This window comes from Perissodus microlepis, chromosome 14, assembly GCF_051167445.1.
Source record: "Perissodus microlepis isolate ML-2025 ecotype Zambia chromosome 14, ASM5116744v1, whole genome shotgun sequence".
NCBI lineage: Eukaryota > Metazoa > Chordata > Actinopteri > Cichliformes > Cichlidae > Perissodus > Perissodus microlepis.
In genome coordinates, this window is record NC_140474.1 from 36,711,747 (window position 1) to 36,727,652 (window position 15,906).

The window sequence follows — 15,906 nt, forward strand, 5'->3', positions numbered from 1 at the left end:
AAACAAATGAGTGTGTAGGCAAAACTGATAAGTGCACTGGAAGTTAAAAAGTAGCTGCTTTCTATACAAATTCAATAAAAATAAATACAGCAAATGTGTGTTTTTGTACTCCCTCGCTTTTATCCAAGCATGCACAGAGAACCACGACTGTGACAGTCATTAGCACTGATGACGTTTCCACGAGTTACCACGCTGCCGTCAAAATTCAGCTTTATTTATAAAGCTCCAAATCACAACCACAGTTTCCTCAGGGGGCTTTATATTGTACATAAGGTCATCTGTTGAACTTCAGTAACATGCAGATAGTAAGCACATGTTCTCTCAGTAAATATCCTACTTTACTAGTATTACATGCATTTATTGTACTCCACTTTAGCTGCGTAGAAGTCACATGGTTTCAGATTTAAGTGTAGATTAAAGTTAAGAGTGCAGAAAAAAGGTTTATATTCAAATGTGCTGCGTATCTCTTGTGTTTTATGTTGATTATTAGTACAAGAATGTTTCATGGTCCTTTGAAATTCCTTGCCTACCCCTGCAGGTAATCTTGGAAAGCAAGACAGGCCAGCCGGAGCTGGAACTCTTCCCCCGCTACCTCCTCTTCCTTCGCCAGCAGCCGGCCACGCGCTCCCCCCAGTCCAACATCTGGGTCAATATGGGTATGACCAGCCTGCGAATGTTCCCACCGAATTTACCCCCCACAAGAGGTAACGTAAGCCTGCAGCAAGACCAGAGCAAGCCGTCGAACAGTGCTTCATTCAGCAACCCTGCATCCCCCGCCTCCTCTCCGTTAATCTTCTTTAAGTTGACTGATCCAACCCAGGCGATTCTCTGGAGTGAACCCACGGCGCACAAAGGAGAAATGCTGATCAGTCTAACACTGGAATAATCAAAACATTTTATTTTCATCTACACAGCTCGTCGTAGTGTTATTTAGCAGGTGGAGCAGTCAGCGGCGTAGTCGCCGTCGCCTCAGTCTCCCTGCAAGACTTTCAGAACAATTTCCAAAATCAGGAAACTTCAGGAAAACCCCAAACAGAGAGCAGCAGCTGTTTCTAAACGTTATCCATCACCACATAAAGAAATGTGCTTCCTGTCAGCAGAAAACCTGTTGCTATGGTTACGTCCCCAATTCTAAAAAACACAATGATTTTCTCACAGATCCGTGTTGTGGACAACGTCAGATGTTTAAACTAAGAAAACTATGAGCTCATTTTGAACACGTTTAAAACACGGAGACACGCAGCTTCCTGTCTTTCTCAACAACAGCCTGTAAACAGACCTGAGGACGGCAGTGATGCTTTCTTTCTTGTCTGAGACGACTCCGCCTGCTCCCGTGGGGTCTTCAGTGTTCAGTTATTTTAAGAAGTGTTTTTAGTTGGTCAAAGGTCTGGACTGCCGTTTTAGACTCCACTAGTATGAAGCCACGCTGTGGTAATACATGCAGTGTGCAGCACATTGTTCCAGTGCACTTGCAGGTTCTAACTTCACTGTAACTTTCTGCACTGATGGTGTCTTTCCAGATGTGAAACCTGTGCTGGAAGGGCTCTGATGCACCCTAGACCGTCAGTGGCCCCTCTCTGCCCCCTTTAGTCCAGGGGACACAGTGTCCATGTTCCATAAAAAGGTTCCAATTTCGATTCATTGGTCCACAAAGCAGTTTCTGTGCCATTTTAAAACCATAAAGCCAGCAGCCTTACTGGGCCTGGATGTTCATTTCCTGATTCTTCTTTGTTTCATAGAACTTCAACCTTCATTTCTAATTACTGGATGACACGAACACATGGCAGTGACAGCTTGCAACCCAATATTGATTTTTAGCTTTGTCAGTAGTTTCTTTCTCCAGATTCTTGGAATCTTTTACAGCAGGTGTGAGTGAGCTGTAGGTAGATGGCTGCTCAGTCATATGAGGTAAAACGCTCCCAGTTGACTCTATTTATAGACCCACCCACTCACACAGTAAGTGATGCCTGATTTTCAGCTCAGCGGTTCATTCTCTCTTGCATAGTGTATAAATGGACACCTGTAACCAAAAGATGTCCCACTGCGGCGAGATGACGAGGCGAAATGCGTAGGCGTGCGTAGTCACTCGAGCTGTAATCAGATTGGAGATGCTCGGCGCTCACCCCGAGCTTGCCGGCACTAATCAAGTCAACAGATCGAGTTTCTGGTTACAGGTTTCACAGAGCCCGCTGGAGTTTTAGCTTCCATCGTGACTCACGCTATCTGAGCAGCCGCTGTCATTGCTGGGCATTCAGACCTTTTGTTAGGCTTGGAGTCGAGTATCTGATATACTGTAGATCTAATTTATACCTCATATTCCACAGAATGTCATCCTGACAGCTGTAGGCGGCAGTGAAGCATCACACCAAGTTTATAGGATGCTTAATTACAAAGCTGTGCACATGAAAAACCCTCCAATCAAGCTCGATTGTAACAGGACTAATGTTGCCTGGTTTGTGTTTGATTTAATCCACACACAGTCCTCTAAATTCACTAAGTTGATTGACCAATCAAACCTGCACTGATTGCCCTTTTCTTGCTGCTTTCTTACAACTAATCCTCAGTCAGCAACATGCTGCTGTTGGTACCGATCAGCTGTTTGGGTCTGCCAACCTAAATAAACAGTGATTATGTGAGAACCAATGGGAACGGACATTAGTGTGAATGAATAATTACATCCGAGCGTGGCTGGGGTATGTCACTGTTGCTTTCTTCGAGCAGGTAACGTGCCATCCCCCAACGCTCCTCTGAAGAGGATGCTGGCCTACACGGGCTGCTTCAGCCGCATGGGCACCATTAAGGACATCCACCTGTACCTGTCGCAAAGGCTCCGCATCAAGGAGGAGGACATGAGGCTCTGGCTCTACAACAGTGAGGTGAGGATCAAATCTCTCACAGCGATCCCCGCTATTTAACCCTGGACACACACACACACACTCTGTTGTTATATTTTTGGGCTCTGATGAGATATCAGATATATGTTAGCCAATGTCTGCTTTGGTTCAAGTTTCCAGAGAAAGTAGAGAACAACCAAAAACACAACAGGCCCAGATGTTTGCAGCGTTATTAAGGAGCTTTACTGTCATGAAGCTGATGAGATGCTTAAAAGGAAAACAGAGAAGAAAAGCGTTTCGTAGGACAGAGCTTCAGATGAGAGTGCTGGACAGACCTGGAGAGATTGTTTATGAAGGCCATACGAACCTTTATTAGAGTTTTCTGCAGCACCCTGAATGCATTTTAAAGGAAAATGTATTCCCAGTGTCAGAACACTTTCAGAATCCCAAAGCGCACATCCAACTGCATGAAAGGATGTTTAACAGGGAGAAATCCACTGTTTTTAAAAGCGCTGTGTTGTTCCCTAAATCCCATTTTTATTGAAGAAAGCTTAAATCTCCTGCAGGAAGCACTGCTGCTACAAAGCAGAGTGCTAGATGCTTCCTGTAGACATTATTATGTAGCTGAAAGTCAGGGGTGGTGGTAAGTCTGAACTTGACTGCATATGTGCACTCGTTCAGCGTGGAGCAGTCTGTGGCCCAGGAGATCGTTTTGCCCCCCAGGACCTTCTTGCAGATTAACCCGGCCCAGACTACAGCTGCTTTTAAAATAAGCTGACACAGAAGAAAGCTGAGCAGAGCTATTAGCCCAGTGCTGAAAGAAGTCAAAAGTTATTAAAAAGCCATATGAACTGCAACCAATCTTCTCCTGTTTCCTTTACCTGTTGTCCACTAGAACTACCTCACACTTCTGGATGATGAAGATCACACACTGGAAAGCCTGAAGATCCAGGATGAGCAGCAGCTGGTTATTGAAGGTGTTGTTTCTCCCCAGAGTTGCTGATCGTTCTGTGTCACGGCACAGCAGAGTGGAACAAACATGTCTTTTGTTTCTCCACAGTCAGGAACAAAGACATGAGCTGGCCTGAGGAAATGTCTTTCATTGCCAACAGTAGTAAGATGGACAGACACAAAGGTAAGTTTAAAGAGCGCGCTGTGCAACCGCTGACATGCTCTGATAGCATGCTAACTATAGCAGACAGGTGTGACATTTAAAGTGGAATCTTACAGTCATCAGTGTGGAATCACAGCAGTGAAACAGCAGAAATCTCAAAGCCCTCTCTGAGGTCAGAGGTGTAACGGGGAGCTGCAGAGTCGACCGAGCACAGTCGAGTGCTCACACAGGTTTGGCTCGTAACGGGTTACAGCAGCGCAGGGTAACAGGAATGAAGCTAAGAAAGAAATCGCAACACAAACATCCAAAATACTGTTTCTCAGCGAGATCACGCCATGATATCCTCCTGATGGTTAGAGCACGCCGCTTTGGTGAAAGCTGTAATGGCTGCTGATTGTTCAGGTATGGGGTCAACATTTAATAGACCTGATTATGAAGTTTGTGTTCATTAGCAAGTCAGGCTTGTTGTAAAAAAATCGACGTATTTTATTTTTCTGCTTTTGCCTCTAAAGAAAAGGCTCTGGAGAGCATTTTTTGGCCTTTGTACAGCTTTATTTGAAAGGGTAGAGTGACGAGAGAGCGGGGGGGGGACATGCCACGGGTCGGATTCGAACCCGGGCTGGCCGCTCTCATCCTAGTGAGCTAAAGCGGCGCCCGAGCTCTGGAAAATGTTGAACTCCAAAATCCAAAAAGTAACCAGTGCAGATGATATCACTAAATACATTTTAATTATACAGAATTATGTCTAAAGAGGAAAAGAGGATGTTTTTAACCCTTTGATCCATTTTTAAAATTTGTATAAAGTTTGTTTTGAAGTAAAGCAAAAGTACTTGGAGTTCAAAGGTTTTTTGTTTCTTTGTTTAGGTGTTTTGTTTTTTGAGGACTCCTGTCTAAGCGTTCAAAGACAGTTTGGCCTCATGTCCTTTATTCTCCAGCATAAATTCTCATATGTAAAGAACATATTGAAGTCATAAGTGCTTGTATGTATGACTCTTTTCTTCAGTTAACCATTTTAGCATCTGAACAGCACGTCTTTGTGTCCCAACGCAGTTCCCACAGAGAAAGGGGCGACTGGCCTCAGTAACCTTGGCAACACCTGCTTCATGAACTCGAGCATCCAGTGTGTGAGCAACACCAAGCCTCTCACAGACTACTTCCTCTCAGGGAGACACCTCTACGAGCTCAACAGGTGCCTTTTATTCAAAATATTTTATTGAGTTTGTGGATGTAGTTTACAAAGAAAAACAGAAAACACAAACTGTTTATAATGAATACAAAACAACAATGAGGGGAAAAACAAAAACATTTTCATTTTAACTAACTTTTGTTTTTTTGGTGTATCAATAGAACCAATCCTATTGGGATGCGAGGTCACATGGCCAAGTGTTACGGCGACCTGGTGATGGAGCTGTGGAGTGGGACACAGAAGAATGTAGCTCCACTCAAGCTCAGGGTGAGAAGTTGCAGCGTTTCCAATATATTAGTCACAAAAAGAGTTTCTCAGCAACATGTGCAGGCGGGTGCACATCCACAGGAGGCCACAGAGTATTAAAGTGATAGTGTGGGACTGTCTTAACTAGTATGATATTTTTGGCTCAGCGATGTTTTGTCGTGTTTATGTTCTAATCAGAGTTCATGTTCATTGCTGTAGTGGACGATAGCAAAGTACGCCCCCCGTTTCAATGGCTTCCAGCAGCAGGACTCTCAGGAGCTGCTGGCCTTCCTCCTCGACGGCCTCCACGAAGACCTGAACAGAGTCCACGAGAAGCCGTACGTGGAGCTGAAGGACAGCGATGGTCGGCCAGACTGGGAGGTGGCCTCTGAGGTCAGAGTTCACACTGATTAATTGGAGCAAGAATAAGTTATTTTGGTTAATAAGATAATAAACATATCTGGATTATCATTTTAAACATTTCAGGTAATTACACTGTAACGGGGGAGTCCCTGAGCTTTAATTCAAATGATAGATAAATAAATATAAAAACAAACAAAAGAGAGAGAACCTTTAATTAGACGTAGCAGCAAAGGTTGGTCGGTAATGATCTGGGCGGGATTTAAAGCCACACCTCTGCAGTAGCCTCACCTGCACAGCCAGGTGAGCTACAGCCTTCAACCGGGTAAATTGTGTTGAGACTTCCAGGATCTTTGCTCGAGCGACTGAGTTCAAACTCTAAAGATGAACAAACACTCCTGTCAGGGAAGCGGGCTGTGCTTAATTCACTGTACAAGTAAAAGCTGAGAGCTTCATACGAGTGAATGCAAAAGAGTGATCATGTTCATAATTGCTGAACGTTACAGTACTGAGTGAAATACCGAGTGTGTATGTGTCCCTGTGGCATAATGTTGCAGGACAATCGGAGCCCCGCAGCCTCACTGCAGGTGATCTTGGCTAACGTTTGGAAGTTGCCAAATATTGCGTCAGTGTTGTTTCGTAGCACCCTGAGATTTAAGGACAGGAGACGCGTTTTTTTTCCACGAGTCTTCCCAGAAATTGCAAAAAAATGAGGGCGTTCTTGCAACCCACAGCTTACCTGGTATTCATCAGGCTTCATGTTTTCTTCAGTGGAAAAGGCTGATCACAGCTGTCCACTGGCCACCGCTGCTCTCTCACGTGCATATTTAACAGGAAGCTTCTGTTCAGACACTGGTTACATTATTGTTGTATGTTAAGTTATTGTCAGGTTACTTTTCAAATGTGTCCCACTACAGATTACAGATTACATGCCCCAAAATGTATTTTGTAACGTATTCAGAATACTTTGGATTACTTAATTTATTATCATGCTTTTTACAACTACATGAATGTGATTTATTACTGTTACTGAAGGTTGCTCTCCACACCAACACCAGCTAGATGTTTAAATCTTAATATAAATGAGTAACAGGTGGACATTAGGTAAGGCTGCACTTTTTGCAGCGATCTCGTATAGAAACTATTCCTCGCGTATATAAAACAGGTCCGCGGCTCCGAACCGTAGTAAAGGGACCTCTGGCTGATACGTCGGGTTCGTCTTCGGGCTCGTAGCCGAAAACTAGCTTTACTTTGTTGTCTGGGTCAACTTTGCTAGCGAGAGACAGAGAGAGGCGTTGAAAGGCTGCTGCAACAGAACTTATTGTTTCGGAGGAAAACAGGAACACGGCGTACAGCCGAGTCTTAGCAGCTTACTTACAGCTGGGCTGTAACACTCTGCCTGTTGCCTTCATATTAAATCATTTTTGAACAATAGTTTTAAAAAATATTCCTTCACGTCATTATGAGCCGTGAGATTGACACACGGGCATTAGAGCCTCGCGTGTTTTGTTGGGGTTTCCACCGACGTGGAATTATGAAGAAATAGAGAGGGGACAGCCTAACGTATGAAACAGGAAAAGACCGCCGAGTAATCCCTTTATTTCAACAAAGTAACTGTATTGTGAATACAGGCTTTTTAAACGGTAACTGTAACAGAATACAGCTACTCGTGTTTTGTATTTTAAATAACGCTGGTACATGTACTCCGTTACTCCCCAACGCTGCTTATTGTTGGTTACATTTGCTGATTTCTGTTTTTGCATGTTTGCTGTTTTTAGATCACCAAATCATTTTTATTATTAGACAAAGAGAAGTGAAGTAAATACAAAATGCAGTTTTTAAATGTTGACTTCATCTGTTATTAAGGGAAAAGCTGCCAACTGTTATATTTTTAATTAACTGATTGCTATAAGTCCTGTTGTCACCTTAATAGAACCTCTGTAAAATCTTCCAGCCTGCTTTGTTAAAAAAGCAACAATCTAAAGAAACTGATGAGAAACGAGGTCACTGACACCTTTCATTGAGGAAAGGATGACAAAGTAAGTTGTAAGGCTTTGGGACTCCAGTAAGTGACAGTAATTATCCACAAATGGGAAAACTTGGAACAGCGGTGAACCTTCCAGGATCAGCCAGGCTGAGACTCATCCAGGAGGTCACCAACACACCAGAACAACAAAGAACTGCAGGTCAGAGTTCACGATTCAACAATGAGGAAGAGATTGAGGAAAAATGGCATCTGTGTTTAAAGAAATCCCTTCTGGCATTTTAGTTTTTAATGAGATGACGCGAACCAAAGAGAGCACAAAGGCTCGTCTTACATTTAGCCAAAACACATACTGATGATCGCTTCTGGGAAAATACTCTGGACTGACGAGACAACAGTTGAACTTTCTGGAAGGTTTGGGTTGCGTTACATGTGGTGTATAACAGACACAGCATTTTATAATAAAGAACATGACAGCAACAGTCAGACAGGGTGGTGGGAGTGTGATGGGCCGGGGCTGCTTTTCAAAAACAATGAGAAAGGTATGAAAACAATCCCTTTATGCTAAAACACTCATTGTCCTCACTTCTACTCACTTCAAATCATATTTACTGTCTTTTTTATACTATTTATTAATTTTTCTGAAACGTGACAAAAAAGGTCACAGGTAGGTGTCTGCAGTGGCACAAATCACATTTTATATCTGTTGTTGTTTAGTTATTTGTTACCACAACCAAGAAAAAGAAAGAAAGGATGTCTTCAGAGGGAAGGACTTCCCTGTGTTGTTAAAGTGGCATTAACTAGTAATGTTCTTATAACGGTACAGTAACTGTAGCTGAACTATTTCAGCTAACTCTGTTGGGAGATAGATGATACAATTGGGTAAAACCTGAGAAATGGTAATAGGCCAGCTCTGACTTCTATCCTCAGGCTGTGTGGTCTCAGCTGAAAAGCGAGCCCTCCCCTCTTCAGAGGGATGTCGATGTTCATTCACAGCTTTTGCGATCTGTTTGTCTGAATCGGAGGATAAGGCACCGTATTGATGTTGGGATTTGCAGAATTAGCAGCGTATGATCTGGTGACGGTCTGCTATGCTTTCTCCACTCTCAGGCGTGGGAGAATCACCTGCGTAGGAACCGCTCCATCGTGGTCGATCTGTTCCACGGACAGCTCAAGTCTCAGGTGAAGTGTAAGACCTGCGGCCACATCAGCGCTCGCTTTGATCCCTTCAACTTCCTGTCTCTGCCTCTGCCCATGGACAGCTCCATGCATCTGGAGATCACCGGTGAGCAGGCCGATGAACAGAAGTCAACTGTGCTTAGAGTTAATGTTTCCTGCTGCAGAACTGGTCAGTGTTAATGGTTGTTAAAGCTGGAGGCAGACTGGCTAGTACTGGGCTGGACTTCCTTTTTGCTTCAGAGTAAAATTCTTAGTGTCTCAGATTTTGTTCCTTATTGACATGATGGAATAACACCGTTGCTGCAGATTTGTTCTCCCATCCCACCACATCCACAAAGCTGCTCCACTAATCTGACAGTAGGTCATTCTGTAGGTCATTTTAGTGCATTGAACTCAATGACAGGTTTGAGAAACCGGTTTGCGATGATTTAAGCTTGTATCCTACTGGAAATGGCTAGTTCGTCTTGTAATCGGAAGGTTGCCGGTTCGAGCCCCGGCTCCGACAGTCTCGGTCGTTGTGTCCTTGGGCGAGACACTTCTCCCGTTGCCTACTGGTGGTGGTCAGAGGGTCCGGTGGCGCCAGTGTCCGGCAGCCTCGCCGGAAGTGTGACTGCACACAAAGATCTTTCATGTTTCCAGCCTGGACCTGACCATGTTTCCTTCGTTCTGTCAGCAGCCTGTTGGAAGCCCCACAGCAGTAATGTGTCCTTCTTATAGGAGGTCCACCTTTCGCTGTTTCATTCTCTCACTCTGCTGGATTTGTATTTTTTTTTTAAGTGAATCTATAAAAATGTGCTGTGTGGTCATTAAAACCTGTTTCTTTATTAAAGAACAAATTCTGAATGGTGCTATGCTGCGATGTGTCTGTAGTTATCAAGCTGGACGGCTCCACGCCCGTGCGCTACGGCCTGAGGTTGAATATGGACGAGAAGTACACCGGGCTGAAGAAACAGCTGAGTGAACTGTGCAGCCTGAAGCCCGAGCAGATCCTCCTGGCTGAGGTCCATTCTTCTAACATCAAGGTATTCGCACCACGCTGACGCTAAACGCCTCATCTCACACGTACTCTGTGCGCCATGCAGCAGAAGACGGCATTAAAATGAAGGATTCGTTGAATCATTTTGTCTCGAACCTTTGCGGTCACTGCTTGTTTGTCTTCGCTCAGTTAGGTTACGATTTATACTTAAAAACTACAAATGCGTGTGAGTAATGCTCGTATCTCGTAACACTGCTGGCCTCATCCTCTTCTCAGTGAGACATGATCACGTTATGTTAATGTTCCTCACAGTTTGGTTCAGACGTGCTCACAGCAGCGATCAGGAAAGCCACGGTACGTGCATAATCGAAGCGTGTGGGTCGGAGCCGCGTTGTCTCATTGGTGTGTGGAAATGTTGCTGTGGTGGTGGAGGTGGTGGTCGCTCTCCTGGACGACATAAAGGGCCCGTCTGTGGCAGACGGTGTGGTTGGTTCTTGGTGGGGGGCGTAATGCTGTGTTCAATCCATGACCGTACACACTCACACTTAGACCCTGGTGAAAGTCATACATGTTACTAACTCTAACCTTGTAGTGTTTTTAACACGAGACTCTTTGTGTTAAAAACACTCATTTGTCTGTCAGTCCACATGGTTACGTTTCCTCTGTGAGGTGTATTTTGTGTCCATAATAAGAATCTTGATATTTTAGGCGATCGTATGCGGCGCAGCGAGAGCGCTCCAGAATTTAACAGCTGAAACATCGAACACGATCAAAGATAAAAAGTGCCAGAGGATGTGACTGCTGCTGCAGCACGTCTTCCAGTTGTTATATGGCTGCATGGAAACGCAGCTGCTGCTGCAGATAGTGGTGCAACGGATCACGGTTGATCCGAAATCCGATCCCGCTCCACGGTTCGGTACGCACGTGATCCGAAGACTCGGAAAAAAAAAAAAAAGTATGTGTATGGTGCGCATGGTCAGCGCCAGCGGTCCAAGTGGCGGAGCAGAGGAGTTTGCGGCATTTAAGCAGCCCTTTGCTGCCCAGTCCGACCGGGCTAAAGCTATTACTAAAGCTAATGGGGTGTTTAGCTGCAGACGGGAGGCCGTCGTCTGTTGTGCAAAACAAGGAGTTTAAACTGTGATGAACGTGCTTGATCCACGCTATGATATCCCGTTGCGCGTCCACTTCAGTGACAAGATCGTTCCAGGCATGTATGAGCAGGAGAAGTTTAAAGTTATGGCTGAACTGTCCCAGGCATCTTCTGTTGCTCTAACTACAAATGGGTGGAGCTCCAGGGCAGCGGAAAGCCACGTGACCGTCACAGGGGAGTGGTAGATACCAAGCCCTGCACTGCCCTATAGATTACATTAGATTAGATGAAACTTTATTTATTCCTCGGGTGGGTTCCTCCGGGAAATCCAGTTTCCAGTAGCACAGCACCGACAGAAGTTGCAGAATGTGAGCAGAAATATACCATATATACACATATATAAATACAGAGAATACAAAAGGGATAAAAAGAATAAATAGGAACAAGAATACAAGGGAACGGCACATTTTAAGTATTGTGAGTCTATTACACCGTTGGTTATTAACAAAAACTATTGCACAGTGAAAAGGCACTACAGCTACTTGTTCCCCCCTCCTCTGTCCCCGTTTCCCCTCCAGCGAGGAGTTAAACAGTTTGTTGGCGTGTGGGACAAAGGACTTTTTAAGTCTGCTGGTCCTTGACTTTGGGAGAAGCAACCTGTCACTGAACAGACTCCTCTGGTTGTTTATGGCCGTGTGCAGAGGATGCAGAGGCTGCCCAGCATGGTCCATAATGTCCATATTGCACCTTAATTAGTTTTTATATAAGTGCGTGGAATGAGTCTTTAGTTGAATGTTTTTAATAGGCAAAAAATACTTAAATAAGTAAACGGCGAGTAGAATTTTTGTCTTTTTTTTCTATTTTTGCTGATCCGAAAATTGATCCGATCCGTGACTTTAAAACCGTGATCCGATCCGAACCGTGAGATTTTTGATCCGTTGCACCACTAGCTGCAGACGCCATTTAGCACCGTCTACGTGAACGAGAGTTAAAGTCCTACCAAGGTTTTAGATGTGTGGCACAAACCGGCCTGTAATAAACTCGTAGGACTGCTGAAATGTTTGCATGTAGGCGTCTTTATTGCTGCAGTCTTATGTGGTGACCTTTGGTTTTCAGAACTTCCCTCAGGATAACCAGAAGGTCCGTCTGTCTGTCAACGGCTTCTTGTGTGCGTTCGAGGTCCCGGTGCCGGGTTCACCAACATCACTGAGCTCACCCACACTGACAGGTGTGTCATCTTACACATGTCTGCGCACTCACCAGAGAGCTATCTGCGAGTTTCTCATTTTCTCCCCTCCTCCACCAGATATCTCACCTATAGCCAACAACACAGCTGCCAATGGGCACGTGGGCAGTAAGCTAGACCTCATCCCTAACGGTGGGCCCTGCAGCCCTGAGACGCCTCTGGTCAACGGGGTCGCCAATGGACACATCACACCGGTGCACGAGAGCCCCTTTATTGGATACATCATCGCTATGCACAGGAAGATGGTGAGAACTCGTAGAAAAAACAAATGCAGTGTCATTTTTATGGTTGTTGTAGACGTAACATGTAAATGTTTGTGCCCCCCGCTTTAGATGCGCACAGAGTTGTACTTCCTGTCATCTCAGAAGAACCGACCCAGTCTGTTCGGCATGCCGCTCATTGTTCCCTGCACTGTGCACACCAGTAAGAAGGACCTGTACGACGCAGTCTGGATCCAGGTGTCCAGACTGGCCAGTCCCCTGCCCCCACAGGAGGCCAGCAACCACGCCCAGGACTGGTAATTTCCTCCTGCGAATCCCTTTATTAGAGAAACACTCGTGTGATTCTGTTGAGTAACATTCATCTGAAGAAGCATTTATCCTCCTCTGTGAACATGAGCGAACTTCCAGACTCTCCTCTGTTAAACAGAGGCAGCAGGTCTGTCCGGACGAAGTCTCCTATGCAATCAGGATCAGGTCGCATCAGCTGTCTAAAGCTTGATCCGTGCCACTTCCCTTGTTTAGTGTAATTTAATTTTGGAAGGAAAAAATAACTTTGCTGACAAGTTTGTTGACATTTTTGTCTTCCTTTAACTTGCAGTGATGACAGCATGGGCTATCAGTACCCCTTTACTCTGAGGGTCGTGGGCAAGGATGGAAACTCGTGTGCCTGGTGTCCGTGGTACAGGTAAGAGCGTTTCAGATACAGACACTCGCGACTAAAGCCGTTTTCACACACGCTCTGCAGCTCTGAACTATTCAAGAACTTACCTGACTGAGGTGTACGCAAAAGCTCAGCTGTGTGACGCAGCCGAACTCTCTAATCCTCCAGCTCCCTGGTATCACCTGTGTGGTGCCCCCAGCGTGCAAATGCTGCAGCTAATATCTGAGATAGACGCCATGCACGCCGTCTCCTGCTGAATTACAATACTGGAAATACAGAGTTTTGTTGTTTTTGTGTGCTTAAAGTGAGAGTGCAGCTGTGGCAAAATAAACCGAACCTCATTGTCCTGAAGTTGTGTGAAATTCAGGCTTACATACAGCTTAAAGTGTATGTGGTGAACAAACATTGTTTCATGAAGAGAAAAGCAAAACTCACACATCTGTACTGCACATCTGTGTGTTTGCAGGTTCTGCAGAGGCTGTACGATAGAGTGCACAGAAGACCGAGCTTCTGTAGGAAATGCTTACATAGCTGTAGACTGGGATCCAACTGCCCTGCACCTCCGCTACCAGACCTCCCAGGAGAGGGTAAAGGATACATGCACACACACACACACACACCACCAATTCAGGCAGAGAAAAAGTCACTTCGAGTTAGAGCAGTAATTTTCTGTGAAAATGGTGCTCGCTGTCATTAACGTCATCATTTGTAAACACCAGCTTTCCTCGGGGCAGGAGGAGTGATGAGCAGCAACACTGCTTTCATATTTCACACCGTCATATTAGCAATTCTACATCAGGGTCCAGTTGGACCTCGTGTAATGATCGCTGTGCAAACCAGAATATGGTGTGATTCGGAGTTTGGCCACATGGAGGCGTCAGTGAGTCAGTAAATGTCAGATTAAAGTGTCCAGAATCCTTCGAGGTGTGTTGGTAAGTGCTGTGGTTTATGTGAATTCTAGGAAAAATGAGTTTCTGAGCAGTAAAACTTGTTAGATGCATTAAAAAGACCTTTGAAAAGTTGCACTTTGCTTGGCTTTATCTAAAACGACACCTGGTAGCTGTTTCCCCGAGTGTCTGCTCTCGTGGTCCATTATCCTCCGTCATGCATCGCGCTCCTCTCCCTGCAGATTGTGGAGGAGCACTGCAGTGTGGAGCAGTCTCGGCGAGCTCAGGCTGAGCCCATCAGCTTGGACAGCTGTCTGAAGGCTTTCACCAGCGAGGAGGAGCTGGGAGAGGACGAGCTCTACTACTGCTCCAAGTGCAAGACCCACCGACTGGCCACCAAGAAGCTGGACCTCTGGAGGCTGCCACCCATACTGGTCAGGAGCAGACTCGTGCATTGAGTGTTTTATGTGAAACGATGCGTGGGGGTTGGTAGCATTTAATGTTCTCACGTGAAATAAATTTAGAGACGGTGTCTGACATGTGTTCACTTGTGTAGATTGTCCACTTGAAGCGCTTCCAGTTCGTGAATGGTCGCTGGATCAAGTCCCAAAAGATCGTCAAGTTTCCACGGGAGAATTTTGACCCCAGCGCCTTCCTGGCTCCCAGGGATCTCGAGCATCGCTGCCTCCACTCCCGCAGTGAGAGCGAGGATCTGCTGAGGGTCGGAGAAGACAATCTGTCCTCCATCTCTGCACCCGCTGGCTTTGGCAACCTCCCCAAAGGTACGGCATGTCCAGTAAAGACTTTTATCACTGTTTGTGTTTTTTAAAGAATGTGAAAATTGAAGTGCTAATGCTTTAACACTGCTGCTTCCCCAACAGCTTCCCCAGCTTCAAGCAGGAAGTCTGCTCCCTCTCTCAGCCGGAACAGTAGCCCGTCTGGCAGCCCGAAGGCCGGGAGCGGAGGCCGCAGACCAGGTCGGTTGCGCCTTCCCCAGTTGGGCAGCAGACATCGCCTCTCCAACAGCAAGGAGAACCTGGACGGAGCAGCTAATTCTGAGGCTGAATTGAGAGACGACGCACCGCAGGCGGACCCAGAGGGTTCAGCAGCAGGAGCGTCAGGGCTTCAGGGGTCAGGAGAGGGCGTTACATCAGAATCGTCCTCCGGTAGTGAAGCATCCAGCAGCCACTGTGACGTGGTCCTTGTGAACGGAGACAGCAACGGGCTGTGCTCCGACTGCAGCACAGAGAGCAGCACGGAGCCGGACGGCTCTCTGCTGCAGCACAGAGACAACATGTGTCTGGATGCCATATACAACCTCTATGCAATATCAGTAAGTCAGGCGCTTTGGGCACGCGGGCATACGGGCGGTGAGAACAGTCAGACAAGTCCTGAATGTTGTTCTGCTTCATCTCTCCAGTGCCATTCAGGAATATTGGGAGGAGGCCACTATGTGACATATGCCAAAAACCCCAATGGGAAATGGTACTGTTACAATGACAGCAGCTGTAAGGTAAGGCACCAGCACACCTCCATTACTGTCTGCAGGTACTAACTAGTTACAGCCTCCTACACATCCAGTACGACCTCCACAGACTCAATTTAGAGGAGCTATTCTTCTGTGAGTTCTGAGCACAGATGGTCCTGTTGAAGCTGTGCTGGTTTATGTGGGTTGTTTTTATTGGTTAAAGTGTCTCACACACACACACACACACACACACACACACACACGCACACCTTTACCAAACTTGTGATTGCTTTATCATGAGCTAACACATGCTGCTCACCACTCCTCTTTCAGCTTTGCACAGCTCTGCACACGCTGGGCAGACAGCAGTGCTGTCTCACTCTTGTGTGATGTAAGGAAAGGTTTGGCTCTGTCGACACCCCAAATGCGACCACGCTGTAACAACACTCCGCTT

The 15,906-nt window shown here is 45.8% G+C and overlaps 1 protein-coding gene across 2 annotated transcripts in view; it reads left to right on the forward strand.

Annotated features, from left to right (window-relative positions):
* usp32 (ubiquitin specific peptidase 32) overlaps window positions 1–15,906 on the forward strand; it is a 66,928-nt gene that overhangs the window by 46,642 nt on the left and 4,380 nt on the right. For both annotated transcript variants that reach the window (XM_084952007.1, XM_084952008.1), the window contains exons 16-33: window positions 539–656; window positions 2,722–2,876; window positions 3,730–3,811; window positions 3,895–3,969; window positions 4,999–5,137; window positions 5,296–5,401; window positions 5,600–5,773; window positions 8,835–9,009; window positions 9,774–9,925; window positions 12,086–12,197; window positions 12,276–12,460; window positions 12,548–12,732; window positions 13,035–13,121; window positions 13,564–13,684; window positions 14,227–14,418; window positions 14,541–14,766; window positions 14,866–15,317; window positions 15,405–15,497. In XM_084952007.1, the coding sequence (XP_084808133.1) occupies window positions 539–656; window positions 2,722–2,876; window positions 3,730–3,811; window positions 3,895–3,969; window positions 4,999–5,137; window positions 5,296–5,401; window positions 5,600–5,773; window positions 8,835–9,009; window positions 9,774–9,925; window positions 12,086–12,197; window positions 12,276–12,460; window positions 12,548–12,732; window positions 13,035–13,121; window positions 13,564–13,684; window positions 14,227–14,418; window positions 14,541–14,766; window positions 14,866–15,317; window positions 15,405–15,497 (2,829 nt within the window). The remainder of the gene's footprint in view (window positions 1–538; window positions 657–2,721; window positions 2,877–3,729; window positions 3,812–3,894; window positions 3,970–4,998; window positions 5,138–5,295; window positions 5,402–5,599; window positions 5,774–8,834; window positions 9,010–9,773; window positions 9,926–12,085; window positions 12,198–12,275; window positions 12,461–12,547; window positions 12,733–13,034; window positions 13,122–13,563; window positions 13,685–14,226; window positions 14,419–14,540; window positions 14,767–14,865; window positions 15,318–15,404; window positions 15,498–15,906) is intronic.